We start from the raw sequence: 22,883 nt of genomic DNA, 5'->3' as shown, positions 1-22,883 counted from the left end.
CTCTGCTTGGTGCAGACTTTCATGCTGTTGTTTCAAATATGTGCCGTGAACTCGAGCCTCTTGAGGTTGTAAGTGTCCTGAGGGAGTGTTGTGAACGCTGTGCTCCCCCCGCACCTCCTGCCCACTCGGGGCAGCCACCCTTCCAGCCTCTGCTCAGGAGTGGTCTTTCAGACACCTCATGTGCATGACATCAGAGAGTCTTTGTCCTTCTGTGTCTGACTGGCTTCACTTGAAGTGATGTCCTCCAGCGAGTTCCTTTTGAGGCTCAGAGCTCATGAACCTGACCAGTACCTATGAGGACACGGGTTCGACCCTTGACCTTGCTCAGTGGGTTAAGGATCTGACTTTTCCCTGAGCCACGGTGTAGGTTGCAGACATGGCTCAGATCCCAAGTTGCTGTTGCTGTAGCATAGGCAAGCAGCTGTAGCTCTGATTCAGCTCCTAGCCTAGGAACCTCCAAATGCCTCAAGCGAGGCCCTAAAAAGACCAAAAGAAATGATATTGAGATTTTGATATGTGTTGTAGTGTACCTGCTGTTTTTTCATGTAGTATGAAATGTCAATGATATTCCGTCTTCCAATCTATTTTTTTTATTTTTCTGTATTTTTCAGGCCTTGCTCATGACATAATGAAGTTCCCAGGTGAGGGGTCAAATCTGAGCTATTTATGCCAAACTACACCAGAGCCACATCCACACCTACAACACACGTCTGTGACCTACACCACAGCTCAAATCAACACTGGACCCTTAACCCACTGAGTGAAGCCAGGGATTGAACCTGCTTCATCATGGATATTAGTTGGGTTCATTCCTGATGAGCCACAATGGGCACTCCTCCTTCCCCTCTGTGAACATGGAATGTCATTTGAATTCTTTGTGACTTATTCAATTCTTTCAGCAATGTTTTGTAGTTTTCAGTGTAAAAGTTGTTTCCTTTCTTAGAGCCCTGAGCCTGCTTTCCAGCTACTCCAGCAGCACCATGAGAAGGACGGGCTCGTGAAAACATTGGCGTGTCCCTCACTGCCTCTGCACTGAGCTCTGATTATGGCAGCACAGGTGTTGTGGGCCATACACAGCACCTCTGCTTACCCGTGGGTTCTGCTAGGAATCGGTCTAGAATGTCACCGTTGCCATCTCTCTTTGGGTGTCTGCAGGGCCTCCCAGAATTCCTGGCACAGGTTCATGAGCACAGGAGATACCTACAGATGAATGATCAGGTCAGACCAGCCAACTGGTCTGCAGTAAAGCATGTCCGGGGAGGGGAGGTCATATCTTGCTCATCTTTGAATCTCCACCCTGAACACGATGCCTGATGTGGCAGTCACTGGCAGATCACCTCTTTATACTTCATGGAATTCTGTAATAAATAGTGCAATCCATTCATATAAAACACAGCACCGTTCAATTGCTTACTCAGCTATCCCCTTTTCAGTGTGTGTAGAGGTGGAATTTCAGGTGTGTCAGTTTAGAGGTAGGAGCTATAAAGGGCCATAGAAGGAAGAAGTTGAAAGGTCATTCCTTCAGCACGTTGCTGTCCTTCGAATGTTGGCATCTGTGCTCACCTTGTGTGGAAGGGTCTCAGTCCATGGAGCAGAGGGAAGGTCTGGGAGCCTGGAGGAAAACCCAGGGTGATGCTCTGTAACCTGCAGTCACCTCAGGGAAGCAGGAGGAATGGGAGGGTCACTCTTTCTAACTCAATTCCCCGCGTGGTGTATTTCTACAGAGTCAGTGGTGGAGAGCCTGAGCAGCCGCCAGGATGAGGAGGCTGCAGGTAGGGAAGAGCACGCAGCTGGGATCCAGTGGGAGAGGGTTCCTGGGAGCACCTGGGTTCCGCCTGCTGCCGGGAGAGGGAGGAAGTGGGGGATAGGACTTGGCGGGTGGGTGGGTGGGTGGCCTAATGAGTGGCACTCTGCTGTGGTGTTTTCCCCTGTGAAATGGATACCACGAAGAAGACTTGGGTCCCTGGTCTTTGTTGTGCTGTGTTTGTATTCCTCTCTCCTTTTCTTTGAGAGGGAGAATCGATTTTCCCTCCCAAAGCTGCTCCTTCCTGCTTTGGTCTCTGCCCGTTGTGCAAGTTTGCTTTGTGATTGGCACCGTGAGGGCCCAGTGCACAAGAGCTGTTGACTTGGTTTCCTTTATTGGCCTTGAGGGACCTGAAGTGGTGGCACCCAAAGCTCTCCTAGGCCCTTGACCCTGGAGACCAAGTTGGTCGAGTGAGTGTCAGGTGGTGGGTGAGAAGGCAGCTCTCTCACTCTGCATGTTCGGGATTTCTGACCTCCCTGTCCTATTGTGTCCTCACGGTGTGTCCTGAGGGAAGGGGCGTTCCCAGAGTTGGATGCCCAGAACAGGGAACTGAGGCACAGACAGATCTACATCTCCTTTTGTGGCATGTGTTTCTTCTACAGGGGATGTGAGGAGTTCCCTAGTGTCCTAGAGGCTAAAGATCGAGTGTTCGATCCCTTCCGTGGTGCAGAATCAAGTGCCTGGGTTGGGAACCACTGCATCCCCTGGGAGTGGTGACAATCAATCAGTCAACCAATGGGATTGACATCAGACCATTCTGCATGGTCATTATCTAGGTTGTCTCCGCTACCCAGAGGCATTTTCACACGAAACCTGTGTGGGGAGGTAATGTTTTGAAGTGCACCCCAAAGAGCAAGATCTTTCTAAGTAGAACTTGGATTCTGAAGGCTCTTCTGGGCGGCCGGGTGTTATGGGCTTTGAGGGCTTGGCCTGGGAGTCAATTATTAGTCATTTCCCTGTTATCTTCTGCAATCAGGATGTCACTCGTTCTCTCTGTTGTCATGTATTTTCCAGAATCTTGCTTTGGAAACCTAGGATCTTGCTTCAGGAGTCTGAGGGCAATTTTGTTCTTTACCACCTTGGCTGGAATAATCCCATGGTGGCCACACAACAGGGTGCACCCTGCCAATGAGCCAGATGAAGGTACTGTGGAACCTGACTCAATACATCCAGGCCTGAACAATGATTCTAGTTCATTCCGTGTTCCAAATTTCAGAACAAACTCTACAAATGCTACGCCACATCTTTCTTTTATTCCATGATGCAAATTCAAACGAACTAACTCGGAGTTCCCATCGTGGCGCAGTGGTTAATAAATCCGACTAGGAACCATGAGGTTGTGAGTTTGATCTCTGGCCTTGCTCAGTGGGTTAAGGATCCAGGGTTGCCGTGAGCCATGGTGTAGGTTGAAGATGTGGCTCGGATCCTGAGTTGCAGTGGCAGTGGTCACTGTAGGCCACTACAACTCTGATTAGACCCGTATCCTGGGAATCTCCATATGCTGAGGGAAGCAGGCCTAGAAAAGGCAAAATGACAAAAAAAGCAAAAAATAAATTGAATAACTCAGTTGGTAATTTCCCAACTATGGAAATAATGATTCATTTAAAATCGACATTTGGTTCCTGGTTAATAGCAAAGGTGACCTCACTCATTTTATGACATTTGCTGATATTTAACATTTCCAGTTGTAATAGATCCCTGCATGGAACCACATTTCCCAATTTGAAAACAATACTAGAAATGATTTAGAACAAGATTATATTAACAAGAAATGGTGGATATTACAGAAAGCTCCTCTAACCCATTCCTCCAATTTCCACCAATGACAACGTCCAGCACTGAATGGGGAACTCATGGTACACTGAGCAGCAAAAGATTCCTATAATTTTAATTAATGAAAAGTTCCCCATTTACATTCACATTCAGTTTTTGGGCTGTGCCAGTAGTTGAGGTTGGACACATGCAAAATATTAGGAGGCCCCAGTATGTTACCATAGAGAACGTGTACACTCCCATTTGTAGAAGGACGTTATTCCCAACAGCAAAGAGATGAAACCAATCACAAATGACAAGAGATCAGGAGAGAGATCAAATGCGATATGTGAACAGAAGAGAACAGTATTCTACCGGAAACAAAAGTAAAATTTTAAATAGGATACCAAGAGGATGATCCAAAAAAAAAAACTAAGTACTGTTTGACCAAAAGTGAGGAGTTCCCATCATGGCGTGCCAGCAGTGAAACCGATTAGGAAGCATGAGATTGTGAGTTTGACCCCTGGCCGCAATCAGGGGGATAAGGATCTGGTGATGCCGTGAGCTGTGGTGTAGGTGGCAGATGCAGCTGGGATCCTGCCTTGCTGTGGCTCTGACATAAAATGGCAGCTACGGCTCCTATTAGACCCCTAGCCTGGGAACCTCCATATGCCATGCATGTGGTCCTAAGAAGCAACAAGTATCAATAGAAAAAAAAAATAGAGAAATCAGGCAGCACAGAGAAGGAAATATCGTGCAACTCAACATATAGGCGGTAACCAGACTCGGCAGAGTGTCAGAGATGGAAAGTAGAAATGGCCAAGACCTGGCAGCAGGGCTGAAGGGGGAGTCATTCCTGAATGGGTGCAGAGGTCCTATGAGTTATGATGAGAAAAGTTGTTATGGACAGTGGTGCAAAGTACATAGCATTGGGAAGGCCTGCTCTCCCCGTGAGTTTCCTATTGCCAAAGTATTCCAAAGAGAAGCATTATGTATCTAAGAAAAGAAAAGAGGCGAAACATCCCAGAGGATGGCGTGTGAACACAGGAGCACCCTGTGGGAAGAGTAGGGAAGCTGAAATGATCTCCTGCCCTTTCAGAAGATGGAGGAATGTGGCTGGAGAGGAAAATGGGCAGGAGGATTCACGAGACTCTGTCATGGCAGCAGAGCCTGCATGCTCGTGTTGGCCATTTCTCAGATGGAGAATATGCCACGGAGAGGTTCCCTTTAGCAAGAGAGGCAGAGGGTCCCTTTCTCAGGTCTTTCAAGGTGCTCTCTGCCGTCCTTCAAAACGTTTACCCGGGAGGATGGGCCAAGAGAAGCTCCATCCGTGCTTCATCCCACCCCCACCCCTTGACTCTCAGCCCATGTCCAGTCAGGTGAGGTGCCCAGAGTACCTCCCGAGCAGCACCACCGCCTTGCTGACAGTGACTGTGTGTCCCCCTAGCAACCCTCGATGATGTTGTGGAGGCCGGCGGGAGTGAGAAGACAGAGGAAGAGGCCCTGGCTGGGGCAAATGAGGAGGAGGTGGGGCCGGGAACTGAGAAGGTGCAGGAGGAGGCTGCCTGCATTGACGAGGCAGAGGAGGAGGCAGGCCCATCCCTTGAAAATGACGAGGAGTCCCCAGCCAGCGACCTGGTTGAGCAGGAAGACCAGCTTGCCCCCAAGGTAAGCTCACCTTTCTTGATCGGAGATTTAAAAAGGTGCCTCCTTTCTTCTTGGATGTGCCTACTTCAGAAAAGGAAATCTGAGCAAGTCCATTATAGAGGATATATGCACATTCCTCTGTGGAGGAATGTTGAGTCAAAGTTTGGTACCAACCAATAACTCCTTCCAAGGGGCATTGGCAAAAGGGACCACATCAGTTCCCAAGTGTACATAGGGAGCATTTGTCTTTGAAGAAGCCTGAATGTTTTGTTTTGTTGTCTTTTTGCCTTTTCTAGGGCCACTCCTGTGGCATATGGAGGGTCCCAGGCTCAGGGTCAAACCAGAGCTGTAGCCACCGGCCTGCGCCAGAGCCACAGCAACGCGGGATCCGAGCAACGTCTGCAACCTACACCTCAGCTCACGGCAATGCCGGATCCTTAACCCACTGAGCAAGGCCAGGGATCGAACCCGCAACCTCATGGTTCCTGGTCGGATTCGTTAACCACTGCGCCACGACGGGAACTCCAAAGAAGCCTGAATGTTTTTTAAATGAACGTGGACTTGGGAGGTCTTCCATGAAAAGCTGGTGCCTTTTCCACAGGTGTCTTTGCTGTCTTCTTTTGGGGAAACAGACTCAACTCTGCCTTCTGTCTGTGTGCCTGCGGTCCGCAACCACAGGAAGACCTGTGGCCACAGTGCAGAGGATGCTGTGACACTCACAGTGTTTTCTTTTCTCTCATCACAGGTGGACGGGATGGACGATGAAAGCCGTAAGTATTCTGGAACCCGGCTCTGCTGAGGAGAAGTCCAGGTGTTGAGGAAGGGCGGGGGGTGCTTTCCTGCCCCTTTGGTTGCAGAGACACCCTGATTCTGGGTTCCTCCTGGGAAAGGGGGTGAAGGATGGGGTGAAAGAGACTGACTTCCCACAAAAGGGCCATCCCAAGTCCTCGGGTCCCTGGAGGAAAGGAGGCTCTTTGTATGGTGGGGGTAGGTGTCCGGGAACATTGGGGGGTGTGCGTGTGAGGGCCTGTTGGTGTGATTGTGAACCAGTGTGAGTGGGTGTGTTTTGTGGGGAGTCACTTGTGCCTTAGCACCACATAGCTGTCCAGTTTCTCGTTGAACAGTCTCATGATGACCGCAGGCTAACTGTCCATTCCCTCATTCTCCCTGCACCCGCTGGGAGCAAGGTTTGGGGAAAAGGCTTTCCTTCCTCTGTTGGTCTTTCGTTTCCTCTTTTCTTCCCCCTCTGCTTGGTGCAGACTTTCATGCTGTTGTTTCAAACATGTGCCATGAACTCGAGCCTCTTGAGGTTGTAAGTGTCCCGAGGAGTGTTGTGAACGCTGTGCTCCCCCCGCACCTCCTGCCCACTCGGGGCAGCCACCCTTCCAGCCTCTGCTCAGGAGTGGTCTTTCAGACACCTCATGTGCATGACATCAGAGAGTCTTTGTCCTTCTGTGTCTGACTGGCTTCACTTGAAGTGATGTCCTCCAGCGAGTTCCTGTTGAGGCTCAGAGCTCATGAACCTGACCAGTACCTATGAGGACACGGGTTCGACCCTTGGCCTTGCTCAGTGGGTGAAGAATCCCGCATTGCGGTGAGCTGCGGCAGAGGTCCCAGACGCGGCTGGTATCCAGCTTGGCTGTGGCTGTGGTGTCGGCCGGTGGCCACAGCTCTGATTTGCCGCCTCGCCTGGGAATTTCCATCTGCTGCGGGGGCAGCCCTCAAGCCCAAAAGTGAATCAGTCAATAATGTCCTGGAGTTCTCTGTGCATTGCTGCAATGGGTAGGGTTTCCTTCTTCTGTGACAACGGAATACCTTGCTATGGTCTGTATCCACCCCGTTGTCTTTCTCAGTCTGTGTGCCCGTGGACACTGGGGCTCTGTTTCTGTTGGGCTCTTGTGTATGGCGCTGCCGTGATCCTGGGATGGCAGGTCTCTTTACCCGACACTGATGGATCTTCCTTTACATGTCCATGCAGCAGTGGGATTGCAGGGTCCTGCCGTGGTGTTTCCCGTCCTGGCTGGCCCCGTTGACATTCCCTGCTACAGTGTCCAGAAGTCCCAGGCAGTCACATCTTCCCAAACATCTGTTCAGGTTTGAAAACACTCCGTGTCCTACCAGGTGGGAGGTGATACCTCGTGGTGCCTTTGCTTTGCCTTTCCATTGTGATAGGCGACTTTGGGAAACATGCCCTCTGTGTGCTGCTCTCTGTGGTCTTCTTGGACGGTGGGTCTCTCCCAGGCTTCCACTCATCTACAACTGAGGCATTTGCCTTTTGATTCAATTGATTTGTAGTTGTTTCCCATATATTCCAAATATGAGCCCCTGTTTCAAATACAAGATTTACAAATATCCTCTTCTGTAGGTTGTCTTTCCATTCAGTGGATTGTTAGACACTGTCCTTTCTGTTTGTTTCTATTTTAATGGAGGTACAGTGTTGTTTCACTCTCTGCTGTGGAGCAACGTTCCCCAGTCGTGTGTGTCCATTAACGTATGTTCCTTTTTTGATATTATTGCCGTCTGAGATCAGGTCGATTACAGGAGATTGGATCTCGTTCTCCGTGTGCTGCAACAGGAGGACCTTGTTGTCTCTCCATTCTCAATGCCGTAGTTGGCATCAACTGCCCCCAAACTCCCAGTCCGTGCCCTTCACAACCACAAGTCTGTTCTCTGCATCCGTGGGTTCTGTGGACAGGTTCCTTTGTGCCGTGCTTTAGATTCCACCTCTAAGTGAGATCAGGTGGTATCCGTCTTTCTCTTTGTCACGTACTTCACTTTGCACGAGAATCTCCCGATCCATCCCTATTGTTTTGAGTGGCATTGGTTTCTTCTTCGATTTTCTGGCTGAGTCGTGAATTCCATCATCTATGTGGACCACATCGTCATGAGCCATTCATCTGTCTGTGGACATGAGGTGGCTTCCCTGTCTTGGCTGTTGTGAACAGTGCTGCCATAAACATAGAGGGGCATATGTCTTTTTCCTGGATACATTTGTCCTGATATTTCCCAGGGTGCTCGGCTTGCTAGGTCGCATGCCCTGCTGTGTTCAGTTTTCGCAGGACCCTCCATGGTGTCTTCCATAGTGGTTGTACCAGTGTACGTTCGCATCGGCAATGCTGGGGCGGGGGAGCCTTTTCTCCACCCGTATCTGCGACCGACACCAGAGCTCTCGGCAACGCTGGATCCTTAACCCCCTCAGCGAGGCCAGGGATCAACCCCGCAAGCTCGTGGTTCCTAGTCGGATTCGTTTCCGCTGTGCCCTGACGGGAACTCCTGGGTGGTTTCTTTGCTGTTGTTGTTGTGGAGGTGTATGAGTTTTCTTTATATATGTTTTGGAGGTGAACCTCACGGGCAGTGGTCCCTTTCTCCTCAGTGCTTCTGTAGAGCTGCTGTCCACAGTGTGCCAGCCACTGGCCAGAAGGAGCCATTTCTGCTTAATTGAGTTCAGTCAGTAGTTAGGTCTGCCTCTTGCAGTGAACAGAATAAAGCAGCCTATGGTTCACTCCCAGGGGCCACCACACAAGTGTGTCCATGCAGCTGGAATTTCAGGTGTGTCACCCTGGAGCTGAGGCCTCCAGATGGACTCGTAGAAGGGAGATGTGTAAGGCTCCATCCCTCAGCAGCCCACGATCTCTGAAGGTTTGCCACTGTGGCCAATGTTTTATGGAAGCTTCTGAGGCCGTAGAGCAGAGGGAAGTTCTGAGCACACGGAGGACAAGCCAGGGTGGTGCTGTGTGGCCGCAAACAACCCTAAGTAGGGGATACGTGTGGGGGACAGGCTCTAACACCTTGATTCCTTATGTCTGTGTCTCTGCAGTATGTTTCATGGAGAGTCTGAGTGACAGCAACCATGATGAAAGTGATACAGGTAAGAACAGCTCTCAGGTAGGAGCCAATGGGAGAGGGATCCCGGGACACTTGGGTGACGCCTGCTGCTTGGAGTGTGGGGCAGGTGAGTCTGAAACTTAAAAACAGAAAGAAATTGATGTAAAGATGTTCACCGCCTACTTTAATAAGGAGAGGGAGCAGATATGAGATGCCTGAATGTTGGCATCTGTGCTCACCTTGTGTGGAAGGGTCTCAGTCCATGGAGCAGAGGGAAGGTCTGGGCACCTGGAGGAAAAACCAGGGTGATGCTCTGTACCCGTAGTCACCTCAGGGAAGCCGGAGAAACGGGAGGGCCACTCTTTCTAACTCCTTGATTCCCCTGATGGTGTGTTTCTACAGACTCAGTGGTGGAGAGCCTGAGCAGCCGCCAGGATGAGGAGGCTGCAGGTAGGGAAGAGCACGCAGCTGGGATCTAGTGGGAGAGGGTTCCTGGGAGCACCTGGGTTCCGCCTGCTGCCGGGAGAGGGAGGAAGTGGGGGATAGGACTTGGCGGGTGGGTGGGTGGGTGGCCTAATGAGTGGCACTCTGCTGTGGTGTTTTCCCCTGTGAAATGGATACCACGAAGAAGACTTGGGTCCCTGGTCTTTGTTGTGCTGTGTTTGTATTCCTCTCTCCTTTTCTTTGAGAGGGAGAATCGATTTTCCCTCCCAAAGCTGCTCCTTCCTGCTTTGGTCTCTGCCCGTTGTGCAAGTTTGCTTTGTGATTGGCACCGTGAGGGCCCAGTGCACAAGAGCTGTTGACTTGGTTTCCTTTATTGGCCTTGAGGGACCTGAAGTGGTGGCACCTGAAGTGGTGGCACCTTGACCCTGGAGACCAAGTTGGTCGAGTGAGTGTCAGGTGGTGGGTGAGAAGGCAGCTCTCTGGCTCTGCATGTTTGGGATTTCTGGCCTCCCTGTCCTATTGTGTCCTCACGGTGTGTCCTGAGGGAAGGGATGTTCGCAGAGTTGGATGAGTTAAAGGAGGCATACTTGGAGTTCCAGTGGTTAAGGAATCCAACTAGGAACCATGAGATTGCGGGTTCGATCGCTGGCCTCACTCAGTGAGTTAAGGATCCAGTAATGCCGTGAGCTGTGGTGTAGGTGGCAGATGCAGCTGGGATCCTGCCTTGCTGTGGCTCTGACATAAAATGGCAGCTACGGCTCCTATTAGACCCCTAGCCTGGGAACCTCCATATGGCATGTGTGTGGCCCTAAAAAGCAACAAGTATCAATAGAAAAAAAAAATAGAGAAATCAGGCAGCACAGAGAAGGAAATATCGTGCAACTCAACATATAGGCGGTAACCAGACTCGGCAGAGTGTCAGAGATGGAAAGTAGAAATGGCCAAGACCTGGCAGCAGGGCTGAAGGGGGAGTCATTCCTGAATGGGTGCAGAGGTCCTATGAGTTATGATGAGAAAAGTTGTTATGGACAGTGGTGCAAAGTACATAGCATTGGGAAGGCCTGCTCTCCCCGTGAGTTTCCTATTGCCAAAGTATTCCAAAGAGAAGCATTATGTATCTAAGAAAAGAAAAGAGGCGAAACATCCCAGAGGATGGCGTGTGAACACAGGAGCACCCTGTGGGAAGAGTAGGGAAGCTGAAATGATCTCCTGCCCTTTCAGAAGATGGAGGAATGTGGCTGGAGAGGAAAATGGGCAGGAGGATTCACGAGACTCTGTCATGGCAGCAGAGCCTGCATGCTCGTGTTGGCCATTTCTCAGATGGAGAATATGCCACGGAGAGGTTCCCTTTAGCAAGAGAGGCAGAGGGTCCCTTTCTCAGGTCTTTCAAGGTGCTCTCTGCCGTCCTTCAAAACGTTTACCCGGGAGGATGGGCCAAGAGAAGCTCCATCCGTGCTTCATCCCACCCCCACCCCTTGACTCTCAGCCCATGTCCAGTCAGGTGAGGTGCCCAGAGTACCTCCCGAGCAGCACCACCGCCTTGCTGACAGTGACTGTGTGTCCCCCTAGCAACCCTCGATGATGTTGTGGAGGCCGGCGGGAGTGAGAAGACGGAGGAAGAGGCCCTGGCTGGGGCAAATGAGGAGGAGGTGGGGCCGGGAACTGAGAAGGTGCAGGAGGAGGCTGCCTGCATTGACGAGGCAGAGGAGGAGGCAGGCCCATCCCTTGAAAATGACGAGGAGTCCCCAGCCAGCGACCTGGTTGAGCAGGAAGACCAGCTTGCCCCCAAGGTAAGCTCACCTTTCTTGATCGGAGATTTAAAAAGGTGCCTCCTTTCTTCTTGGATGTGCCTACTTCAGAAAAGGAAATCTGAGCAAGTCCATTATAGAGGATATATGCACATTCCTCTGTGGAGGAATGTTGAGTCAAAGTTTGGTACCAACCAATAACTCCTTCCAAGGGGCATTGGCAAAAGGGACCACATCAGTTCCCAAGTGTACATAGGGAGCATTTGTCTTTGAAGAAGCCTGAATGTTTTGTTTTGTTGTCTTTTTGCCTTTTCTAGGGCCACTCCTGTGGCATATGGAGGTTCCCAGGCTCAGGGTCAAACCAGAGCTGTAGCCACCGGCCTGCGCCAGAGCCACAGCAACGCGGGATCCGAGCAACGTCTGCAACCTACACCTCAGCTCACGGCAATGCCGGATCCTTAACCCACTGAGCAAGGCCAGGGATCGAACCCGCAACCTCATGGTTCCTGGTCGGATTCGTTAACCACTGCGCCACGACGGGAACTCCAAAGAAGCCTGAATGTTTTTTAAATGAACGTGGACTTGGGAGGTCTTCCATGAAAAGCTGGTGCCTTTTCCACAGGTGTCTTTGCTGTCTTCTTTTGGGGAAACAGACTCAACTCTGCCTTCTGTCTGTGTGCCTGCGGTCCGCAACCACAGGAAGACCTGTGGCCACAGTGCAGAGGATGCTGTGACACTCACAGGGTTTTCTTTTCTCTCATCACAGGTGGACGGGATGGACGATGAAAGCCGTAAGTATTCTGGAACCCGGCTCTGCTGAGGAGAAGTCCAGGTGTTGAGGAAGGGCGGGGGGTGCTTTCCTGCCCCTTTGGTTGCAGAGACACCCTGATTCTGGGTTCCTCCTGGGAAAGGGGGTGAAGGATGGGGTGAAAGAGACTGACTTCCCACAAAAGGGCCATCCCAAGTCCTCGGGTCCCTGGAGGAAAGGAGGCTCTTTGTATGGTGGGGGTAGGTGTCCGGGAACATTGGGGGGTGTGCGTGTGAGGGCCTGTTGGTGTGATTGTGAACCAGTGTGAGTGGGTGTGTTTTGTGGGGAGTCACTTGTGCCTTAGCACCACATAGCTGTCCAGTTTCTCGTTGAACAGTCTCATGATGACCGCAGGCTAACTGTCCATTCCCTCATTCTCCCTGCACCCGCTGGGAGCAAGGTTTGGGGAAAAGGCTTTCCTTCCTCTGTTGGTCTTTCGTTTCCTCTTTTCTTCCCCCTCTGCTTGGTGCAGACTTTCATGCTGTTGTTTCAAACATGTGCCATGAACTCGAGCCTCTTGAGGTTGTAAGTGTCCCGAGGAGTGTTGTGAACGCTGTGCTCCCCCCGCACCTCCTGCCCACTCGGGGCAGCCACCCTTCCAGCCTCTGCTCAGGAGTGGTCTTTCAGACACCTCATGTGCATGACATCAGAGAGTCTTTGTCCTTCTGTGTCTGACTGGCTTCACTTGAAGTGATGTCCTCCAGCGAGTTCCTGTTGAGGCTCAGAGCTCATGAACCTGACCAGTACCTATGAGGACACGGGTTCGACCCTTGGCCTTGCTCAGTGGGTGAAGAATCCCGCATTGCGGTGAGCTGCGGCAGAGGTCCCAGACGCGGCTGGTATCCAGCTTGGCTGTGGCTGTGGTGTCGGCCGGTGGCCACAGCTCTGATTTGCCGCCTCGCCTGGGAATTTCCATCTGCTGCGGGGGCAGCCCTCAAGCCCAAAAGTGAATCAGTCAATAATGTCCTGGAGTTCTCTGTGCATTGCTGCAATGGGTAGGGTTTCCTTCTTCTGTGACAACGGAATACCTTGCTATGGTCTGTATCCACCCCGTTGTCTTTCTCAGTCTGTGTGCCCGTGGACACTGGGGCTCTGTTTCTGTTGGGCTCTTGTGTATGGCGCTGCCGTGATCCTGGGATGGCAGGTCTCTTTACCCGACACTGATGGATCTTCCTTTACATGTCCATGCAGCAGTGGGATTGCAGGGTCCTGCCGTGGTGTTTCCCGTCCTGGCTGGCCCCGTTGACATTCCCTGCTACAGTGTCCAGAAGTCCCAGGCAGTCACATCTTCCCAAACATCTGTTCAGGTTTGAAAACACTCCGTGTCCTACCAGGTGGGAGGTGATACCTCGTGGTGCCTTTGCTTTGCCTTTCCATTGTGATAGGCGACTTTGGGAAACATGCCCTCTGTGTGCTGCTCTCTGTGGTCTTCTTGGACGGTGGGTCTCTCCCAGGCTTCCACTCATCTACAACTGAGGCATTTGCCTTTTGATTCAATTGATTTGTAGTTGTTTCCCATATATTCCAAATATGAGCCCCTGTTTCAAATACAAGATTTACAAATATCCTCTTCTGTAGGTTGTCTTTCCATTCAGTGGATTGTTAGACACTGTCCTTTCTGTTTGTTTCTATTTTAATGGAGGTACAGTGTTGTTTCACTCTCTGCTGTGGAGCAACGTTCCCCAGTCGTGTGTGTCCATTAACGTATGTTCCTTTTTTGATATTATTGCCGTCTGAGATCAGGTCGATTACAGGAGATTGGATCTCGTTCTCCGTGTGCTGCAACAGGAGGACCTTGTTGTCTCTCCATTCTCAATGCCGTAGTTGGCATCAACTGCCCCCAAACTCCCAGTCCGTGCCCTTCACAACCACAAGTCTGTTCTCTGCATCCGTGGGTTCTGTGGACAGGTTCCTTTGTGCCGTGCTTTAGATTCCACCTCTAAGTGAGATCAGGTGGTATCCGTCTTTCTCTTTGTCACGTACTTCACTTTGCACGAGAATCTCCCGATCCATCCCTATTGTTTTGAGTGGCATTGGTTTCTTCTTCGATTTTCTGGCTGAGTCGTGAATTCCATCATCTATGTGGACCACATCGTCATGAGCCATTCATCTGTCTGTGGACATGAGGTGGCTTCCCTGTCTTGGCTGTTGTGAACAGTGCTGCCATAAACATAGAGGGGCATATGTCTTTTTCCTGGATACATTTGTCCTGATATTTCCCAGGGTGCTCGGCTTGCTAGGTCGCATGCCCTGCTGTGTTCAGTTTTCGCAGGACCCTCCATGGTGTCTTCCATAGTGGTTGTACCAGTGTACGTTCGCATCGGCAATGCTGGGGCGGGGGAGCCTTTTCTCCACCCGTATCTGCGACCGACACCAGAGCTCTCGGCAACGCTGGATCCTTAACCCCCTCAGCGAGGCCAGGGATCAACCCCGCAAGCCCGTGGTTCCTAGTCGGATTCGTTTCCGCTGTGCCCTGACGGGAACTCCTGGGTGGTTTCTTTGCTGTTGTTGTTGTGGAGGTGTATGAGTTTTCTTTATATATGTTTTGGAGGTGAACCTCACGGGCAGTGGTCCCTTTCTCCTCAGTGCTTCTGTAGAGCTGCTGTCCACAGTGTGCCAGCCACTGGCCAGAAGGAGCCATTTCTGCTTAATTGAGTTCAGTCAGTAGTTAGGTCTGCCTCTTGCAGTGAACAGAATAAAGCAGCCTATGGTTCACTCCCAGGGGCCACCACACAAGTGTGTCCATGCAGCTGGAATTTCAGGTGTGTCACCCTGGAGCTGAGGCCTCCAGATGGACTCGTAGAAGGGAGATGTGTAAGGCTCCATCCCTCAGCAGCCCACGATCTCTGAAGGTTTGCCACTGTGGCCAATGTTTTATGGAAGCTTCTGAGGCCGTAGAGCAGAGGGAAGTTCTGAGCACACGGAGGACAAGCCAGGGTGGTGCTGTGTGGCCGCAAACAACCCTAAGTAGGGGATACGTGTGGGGGACAGGCTCTAACACCTTGATTCCTTATGTCTGTGTCTCTGCAGTATGTTTCATGGAGAGTCTGAGTGACAGCAACCATGATGAAAGTGATACAGGTAAGAACAGCTCTCAGGTAGGAGCCAATGGGAGAGGGATCCCGGGACACTTGGGTGACGCCTGCTGCTTGGAGTGTGGGGCAGGTGAGTCTGAAACTTAAAAACAGAAAGAAATTGATGTAAAGATGTTCACCGCCTACTTTAATAAGGAGAGGGAGCAGATATGAGATGCCTGAATGTTGGCATCTGTGCTCACCTTGTGTGGAAGGGTCTCAGTCCATGGAGCAGAGGGAAGGTCTGGGCACCTGGAGGAAAAACCAGGGTGATGCTCTGTACCCGTAGTCACCTCAGGGAAGCCGGAGAAACGGGAGGGCCACTCTTTCTAACTCCTTGATTCCCCTGATGGTGTGTTTCTACAGACTCAGTGGTGGAGAGCCTGAGCAGCCGCCAGGATGAGGAGGCTGCAGGTAGGGAAGAGCACGCAGCTGGGATCCAGTGGGAGAGGGTTCCTGGGAGCACCTGGGTTCTGCCTGCTGCCGGGAGAGGGAGGAAGTGGGGGATAGGACTTGGCGGGTGGGTGGGTGGGTGGCCTAATGAGTGGCACTCTGCTGTGGTGTTTTCCCCTGTGAAATGGATACCACGAAGAAGACTTGGGTCCCTGGTCTTTGTTGTGCTGTGTTTGTATTCCTCTCTCCTTTTCTTTGAGAGGGAGAATCGATTTTCCCTCCCAAAGCTGCTCCTTCCTGCTTTGGTCTCTGCCCATTGTGCAAGTTTGCTTTGTGATTGGCACCGTGAGGGCCCAGTGCACAAGAGCTGTTGACTTGGTTTCCTTTATTGGCCTTGAGGGACCTGAAGTGGTGGCACCTGAAGTGGTGGCACCTTGACCCTGGAGACCAAGTTGGTCGAGTGAGTGTCAGGTGGTGGGTGAGAAGGCAGCTCTCTGGCTCTGCATGTTTGGGATTTCTGGCCTCCCTGTCCTATTGTGTCCTCACGGTGTGTCCTGAGGGAAGGGATGTTCGCAGAGTTGGATGAGTTAAAGGAGGCATACTTGGAGTTCCAGTGGTTAAGGAATCCAACTAGGAACCATGAGATTGCGGGTTCGATCCCTTGCCTCACTCGGTGTCTTAAATATCCAGCATTTTTGTGAGCTATGGTGTTTGTCGCAGATACAGCTTGCATCCTGTATTTCGTGGCTGTGGTTTCGACTGGCAGCTGCAGCTCCCATTTTGTCCCTAGCCTGGGAACCTCCATATCCTGTCAGAGTTGCCCTAGAATAAAGAAAAAGACAAAAATAGTATAAAATAAAATAAAGGAGAAGTCATCTGGGGTTGCTGCATAGGATCCAGTACCCTTGAGTCCTGTCCACCTGCACAGCTGACCCCAGGCTGCTGTCATGACTCTCCTCCCCTCTGGGAGAGGTCCATGTCCAGCTGCCCAAAGAGACCACCCCTGGCCAGCAGGAATTTGGGGGACTGTGTGAAGGAGCTGCTGGCCTTGCTTCAGACCCTTTCTCTCCTGGCCCTGTGACCTCATCTCCTGGGATTGACCATGTCCCAGACAGAGCCTCTGGCAGCAGGACCAGGTGGTCACAGCTCCTGTTGGATCCCCCTCTTCCCATCAGACTGCTATCCCCTGATCCCCAAATCCCAGTCATGTTGACCCTGTGTCCCTTCCTAGCCTGGCCCTGGTCTCCTCCCTCCCAGGTCCCCGAGGCTCAGGCCAAATGGAGGCAGGTGGTGAGCATTCACATCGGGTCTGTACTGAACCAATCTCAGCCTGAGAGAAGTGACACAGGGTCCTTTCCCTCTGAGTTTGTGTCAGCCTCTCTAAGGCCTCCCTCATGTCGGGGCTCCAGAAAACAATCAAGATGAAGGCTTCTATCCCTCAGTGCTCATGTACGAAGAGTGGCTCACCTGGCCCAGCCCTGCATCCTTGTGGATGCTTAGTGCTCCTGGCATCACACAGAAGACATGGCAGGATCCCAACCTGAGTGGAAATTTCCAGGGTCTGGGTCTTCCCTCAGTCTCTGTAAGGCCCAGGGATGGCCTGGGCCATCCCATGCCACCCATTCTCAAACTGAGGTTGGAACTTCTGTAAATTCTTTGACATAGATGACAAGTTCAAATGCAGCAACCCCTGAGGCAATTCAGTTCTGTCTTCTCTTGGGAAAAGTGAAAGGCTAGGATTCAAATTTGTTGTATTCCTTTCAGTGACTTTTCACTGTGTCATCTAATAACATGAATGTAACTTGTTTTAGTACACTTTCAAAAGCATTGTCTTCTCAGAGTTCCTGCTGTGGCTCAGTGGGTTAAAAACACGACATGGTGTCCATGAAGATGCAGGTTCAATCCCTGGCCTCGCTCAGTCAGTTGAAGAATCTGGCATTGCTGCAAGCTGTGGCATACATTGCAAAGGCGATTCAAATCCCACCTTGTGGCATCTGTTTTAGGCCTGCAGAGGCAGCTTGTCCCTGACCCCTAGCCCATGAACGTCCATATGCTGCAGGTGTGGCTGAAAAAAGAAAAAGAGAATACCTTTCTTCTATATACTTTTCATGCAGCAATAGAATAAAAAGATAAATTTATATTTCTACTACCACATCTTCATGATTTTTTGAAACTCTTAATACTGAAAAATATTTATTGAATTTCTTTTGCTATAGACTATTTACTGTATTGTGTTAGTTTCAGGTGTACAGCTTCAAATTCTTTTTCTTTACAGGTTATGAGAAGATATTGCATAGAGTTCCATGTGCTACACAGTGAATCCTTGTTGCTTCTCTATTAATCTCACACTCCCAATTGATCCCTTCCCTTCCTTTCCCTTTCCCCTTTGCTAATGGAAGTTTGCTTCCCATGTCTGTGCGTTGTTTCAGTTTTGTAAAAAAGCTGGATTGTAGTCATGTTTCAGATTCAGCATAGAAGTGTTAGAACTTTCATCTTTGTCTAACTTACTTCACGTAGTATGATAATCTCTAGGTCTGTCCGTGTTGCTGCAAATTGCATGGCTTCATTCTTTCTTATGGCTGAGTGTGACTCCTATATATACATGAAGTATTTTTTGAAGAAGTGAGGTATTTTTGTACCTATTTCTGCTGTACAGCAAAGGGACCCAGTCACACCTATTTATACATTATTTTTCTCTTCTTATGTTCCATTGTGTTCTCTCCAAAGAGACTGAATACAGTTCCCTGTGCTACAGCGTAGGGCCTCATTGCTTATCCATCCTAAATGTAAGCGTTTGCATCGACCAACCCCAAATTCCCAGTCCATCCCACTTCCTCTCCCCTCCCCCTTGGCTCCCCACACGTCTGTCCTCTAGATCTGTGAGTCTGTTTCTGTTCTGGAGATATGTTCCTTTGTGCCCTATCTTGGCTTCTGCATGGAAGTGATGTCATGTGGTATTTGTCATTGTCTTTCTGACTTGTGCCACATACCATGATAACTTTAGTGGCATCGCTGTTGCTGCCAGTGGCATTGTTTCTTTCTTGTACACAGCTGAGTGGTACGACATTGTATATGTGTACCCCATCGTCTTCATCCATCCATCTGTTGGTGGACATTTAGATTGCTTCCATGCCTTGGCTCTTGTGAATTGTGCCATGAACATACAGGGGCATGTGTTTTTTGAGGGGGGTTTGGGTTTTTTTTTGTTTTTCATTTTTTTGTGTTTTTACCATTTCTTGGGCCGCTCCCGTGGAATATGGAGGTTCCCAGGCTAGGGGTCAAATCGGAGCTGGAGCTGCTGGCCTACACCACAGCCACAGCAATGCAGGATCCGAGCTGTGTCTGCAAACTACACCACAGCTCATGGCAACGCCGGATCCTTAACCCACTGAGCAAGGCCAGGGATTGAACCCGCAACCTCATGTTTCCTAGTTGGATTCGTTAACCACTGAGCCACGATGGGAACTCCACAGGAGCATGTGTCTTTTTGAGTGAAAGTTTTGTCTGGGTAGATGCCCAGGTGTGGGATCGCTGGATCATATAGGGTAGTACTGTAGTGAGTTTTCTGAGGAACCCCCATACTCTTTTCCAGAGTGGTCACACTGATTTCCACTGCCACCAACAGTGTAGGAGGGTTCCCCTTTCTCCACACCCCCTCCAGCATTTGTTATCTATCAACTTAATGACGGCCATTCTAACAGGTGTGGGGTGGTCCCTCGCTGCAGTTTTGATGTGTAGTCCCCTCGTACCAAGCAAGGTTGAGCATCTCTTCATGTGCCTATTGGCCATCCCTAAGCCTCATCTGGAGAAATGTCTCTTTAGGTCTTCCGGCTCTTTTTGCATTGAGTTGTTTGGTTTTTGTGGTGGTGGATGAGTTGTATGTGTTGTTTCTCTATTTTGAAGGTAAAGCCATTGGTGGGTGAATCATGTACAAATATTCTCTCCTAGAATAGATTTACAAGGAGATCCTGCTGAATAGCATTGAGAACTATGTCTAGATACTCATGTTGCAACAGAAGAAAGGGTGGGGGAAAAACTGTAATTGCAATGTATATATGTAAGGATAACCTGACCCCCTTGCTGTACAGTGGGAAAATAAAAAAAAAAAAACAAATATTCTCTCCCATTCTGTGGAGTTTTTCTTTTTTAAAAAAAGGTCTCCTTTGCTGTGCAAACGCTTTTGAGCTTAATTAGTTCCTACTGATTTAGTTGTGTTTTTATTGTCATTATTCTAGGAGGCATATCAAACAAGATCTTGATGCGATTTATGTCCAAGAGCATTCTGCCTGTTGTTCTCTAGGGGTTTTCTAGTATCTGGCCTTACATGGAGGTCGCCCAGCCATTTGGAGTTTATTTCTGTGTATGGTGTTAGTGAATGTTCTCACTGCACTTTTGACAGGTACCTGTCCGGTTTTCCCAGCACTACTGATGGAAGACAATGTCTTTCCTCCAGTGTATGTTCTTGCCTCCTTTGCCATAGAGCAGTTGACCCTTGGTGCTTGGGTTTATTTCTGGGCTTTCTGACTGATCAGTGTTGCTGCTTTTTCGCCAGGATCATAGAGTTGAATGACTGTAGCTTTGTAGTATAGTCTGAATACAGGAAGACTGATTTCTCCACTTCTTCCCCCCCCCTTGAAAAGCACAAGCGAGAATGGCCAGGAGGTAGAAAGCATTCTCAGGGTAAAAGGAGGTCTTCAGGCCTCTGTCCATTTCTGCCACGCAGGTCTCATGGTTAGTGATATAAAGCATGGGCTGCAGGGGCTGGTTACCCCTTCCCTTGGGTTATCAGATGTCCTGCTCCTCCCAGGGCCCCACTGGGAGGGACTACATCCTTGTCTCCTGGAGCCTCCCCTTTCCGCTGCATCTGTTTCACTGTGCAGGGATCAGTCCCTTGAAGGCTGCCCAGCCCAATGCACAGGGAACTCGCTCCTGGAGGACAATTGTATTCCCTCTTTGCTAACAGAAAACCTCCTCAGCTAAGCACAGCATAGACGGCAGTGCCACGGGGATCTGAGCCCTGGGGAGTTCCAGGCCCTGAGGAGCCTGACGGACCCACACATCCACCCAGGGGAGCCCTCCTTCCATCTGACTCTGCACCTCCTCGGTGATGGCATCCCTGTGTTTGTGTTGCAGACTCCTCTGGGACACCTTGAAGCCTCAGCCTGGGACTGGAAGAGTCCAAAAGTTTCCATCTTGACCAGGATACAAGATTGACCTCACTCTTCATCTATTACGAGCCAACTTTAGTATAAGCTTAGTTCTTTATTGTCTAGATTTAGTATTAAGTTCTGATACATGTTTACTACTTGGTATATAAGATTTTGGTAGAATGTAAGATTGTGTATTAAATAATTGTTACCTTTCCATTTGCTTTTTTTAAAACTAGTTTTCGATAAAATAAACACAGGTATAGGAAAGCCCCCTTAAGCAGAGGTAGAACTTAATGCACTGGAGTCAGGCAGTCACCCTAGTGTCCACCCCCTGTCCTGTCACCCGCATCAGTCCTGACTGAAGAAGGGGACTGTGGATTTAGTCCTGACCAACTGCCCTCAAGCCAGTTTCTTTCCAAGGATTCTGTGGCCTCATGTCGGTTTGTACCTTTGACCATGGGAACTCTGTCACGCTCCCTCTTTCAGGATGACATGGTTGGCCGAGCCTTGCATGCCCAGACCCTGGCTGCTGGAACATCCATATCTCACCTTTTCCCTCCTCATGTCTCTGACATGTTTCTTTATATCCCATGCCTGGAGTTGGTATTTTTAAAACATGTAGAGTGACACCGAATGAGACACAGATAAAAACTGTAAAAGTAATTTTAATAAAGTACACTTTGATTGCAAAGCAAGTGTGTTTTTTGTTAATGGATCCCTTGGGAGGATAAAGAATGGCATACCCAAGTATGGAAGGCAGAGATAGGAAACATGAGAGAAGGCATGAACGTGCAGATTTTTCGGCAAAGGCCAAGAGAAACATTTCTTTGTCCACAGAAGGAAGATGTGGTGCTGCAGAATTGGGTGGCAAGAGTATTTTCTCTATTCCAAAATCTGAGAGTGAATCCCAAGGTTAACACTTTTCCCCTCCCCAGAATGCGTTGTCACACCTTTCCATTGTCCACGCATCGTCGTGCTCTGCTCTCCCTGCCTTGTAGGACTCTGGGTTCTGCATGATCAGGGTTGCACCTGAAACAACAAAGAAAGAGAGGGAAAGACCAGCTGTCTTTGCCTTGGCTTCTCAAACCCCTCGGGCTCTCCTGGGCTTCCTGGCTTTCCGTGTCTAAAGATGCTCCTAGTGGGAAGCTGAGTCCTGGTCATTCAGATAGGACGTGGGATGGCCAAACTGGGTTCACCCCTGGGAACAGACTTTGCACACTTCCCCAGGTTGTAATGCACATCCCGGCCCCAACCCCACCTACCCCCATGCTCCAGTGCTTCTACTGGGCGACCACAAAAAGAGGAGGCTTTTTCCACCGTCCACCAGCAACAAAAACAGAGGAGACAGAGACCAAAAGGAAGACAGACAGGGAGAGAGAGAGAGGGCTGAGCATAAAATGGGGAGAAAGTGGAAACAAGAGTGAGAGAAAGACACCAAAAATTCAGAGAGAAAGAGAGGGAAGAGAGGCAGTTGACATAGTGGCCTTAGCATCGGGCTCAAGTCACCCCTAGTGACCAAAGCTGTCACAAGTCTGAGCTATCTCAAGGTGTTTTTCGTCCTGGTGAAGCATCTCCCCTGGGGAAGCCATTCTGAAGTTGGCAGAGGGGTTGAGGGGCCTGCAGCTCCTGGGGTCCCTGCTGGGCCGATCAGGTCAGGTTCTCCCCCAGATTTCCACAGACACTCACCCAGCATCTGAAGGGGATGCAGTCCATCCAAAAAGATGTGCTCCCAACCATGCTGCTTGAAGAGCCCCAAGAAGGGAACCAAGACACCTGCCTTTCATGTTCTGGGAACCAGACAGCTATCAGCAGGATACTCCTAGCATGGACTGCTCTAATGCAGTCAGGTCAAGCCAGGAAGCATGGCTGAGAGCTAAAAGAAGAGCTGTTGGCCAAAGGGAAAGGAAACTCCAATAAGGTGCGAAGTACAGTGATAGACCCCCAGGCTCCAAGATCAACAGAGACTGGACGTGCAGAGTTCCCTCCGCCTCCCACAGCAGAACCTTGGTCTGCACTGGCCTTGGGCACCTGCCAGCGTGAGTTACCTGCTCCTCTCAGTGCCCCAAAATGAATACCAGTTGCAACGTTGGCTGGGCCTCTCACCCAACCCGACACCACCCTATGCCCTGAAATCAGCAACCCCTCTTTTTAAATCAAGTGAGCAGGCTTTGAGTCATCAGCACCCTTCAGACCTGAGATCCAGACAAATCAAGGACCACCCAGCTTGTATCCACATGA

General features: G+C 50.2%; 1 protein-coding gene across 18 annotated transcripts in view; it reads left to right on the top strand.

Annotated features, from left to right (window-relative positions):
* LOC146398906 (uncharacterized) overlaps nucleotides 1–21,336 on the top strand; it is a 130,349-nt gene extending 109,013 nt beyond the window's left edge. For 10 of the 18 annotated variants that reach the window (XM_084980775.1, XM_084980773.1, XM_084980780.1 and 7 more), the window contains 11 exons: nucleotides 1,725–1,772; nucleotides 2,819–2,947; nucleotides 5,004–5,224; nucleotides 5,949–5,973; nucleotides 9,021–9,071; nucleotides 9,431–9,478; nucleotides 11,042–11,262; nucleotides 11,987–12,011; nucleotides 15,059–15,109; nucleotides 15,469–15,516; nucleotides 20,629–21,336. In XM_084980775.1, the coding sequence (XP_084836901.1) occupies nucleotides 1,725–1,772; nucleotides 2,819–2,947; nucleotides 5,004–5,224; nucleotides 5,949–5,973; nucleotides 9,021–9,071; nucleotides 9,431–9,478; nucleotides 11,042–11,262; nucleotides 11,987–12,011; nucleotides 15,059–15,109; nucleotides 15,469–15,516; nucleotides 20,629–20,648 (887 nt within the window). In that variant the 3' untranslated portion in view covers nucleotides 20,649–21,336. Of the gene's footprint in view, nucleotides 1–611; nucleotides 642–1,534; nucleotides 1,773–2,818; nucleotides 2,948–5,003; nucleotides 5,225–5,948; nucleotides 5,974–9,020; nucleotides 9,072–9,430; nucleotides 9,479–11,041; nucleotides 11,263–11,986; nucleotides 12,012–15,058; nucleotides 15,110–15,468; nucleotides 15,517–20,628 lie in introns of those variants that run through there. The other 8 variants (XM_084980783.1, XM_084980786.1, XM_084980784.1 and 5 more) reach the window with 3 other exon arrangements.
* The last annotated feature ends 1,547 nt before the right edge of the window (nucleotides 21,337–22,883 follow it).

The sequence above is a fragment of the Sus scrofa genome, chromosome 10, assembly GCF_054392235.1.
Source record: "Sus scrofa isolate SSC_HxYL_T2T_F1_AM1 chromosome 10, Sscrofa_HxYL_maternal_Yorkshire_Landrace_v2.0, whole genome shotgun sequence".
Classification (NCBI taxonomy): domain Eukaryota; kingdom Metazoa; phylum Chordata; class Mammalia; order Artiodactyla; family Suidae; genus Sus; species Sus scrofa.
Note: the sequence above shows the minus strand (reverse complement) of the source record. Positions and strands in the feature narration are given on the sequence as shown.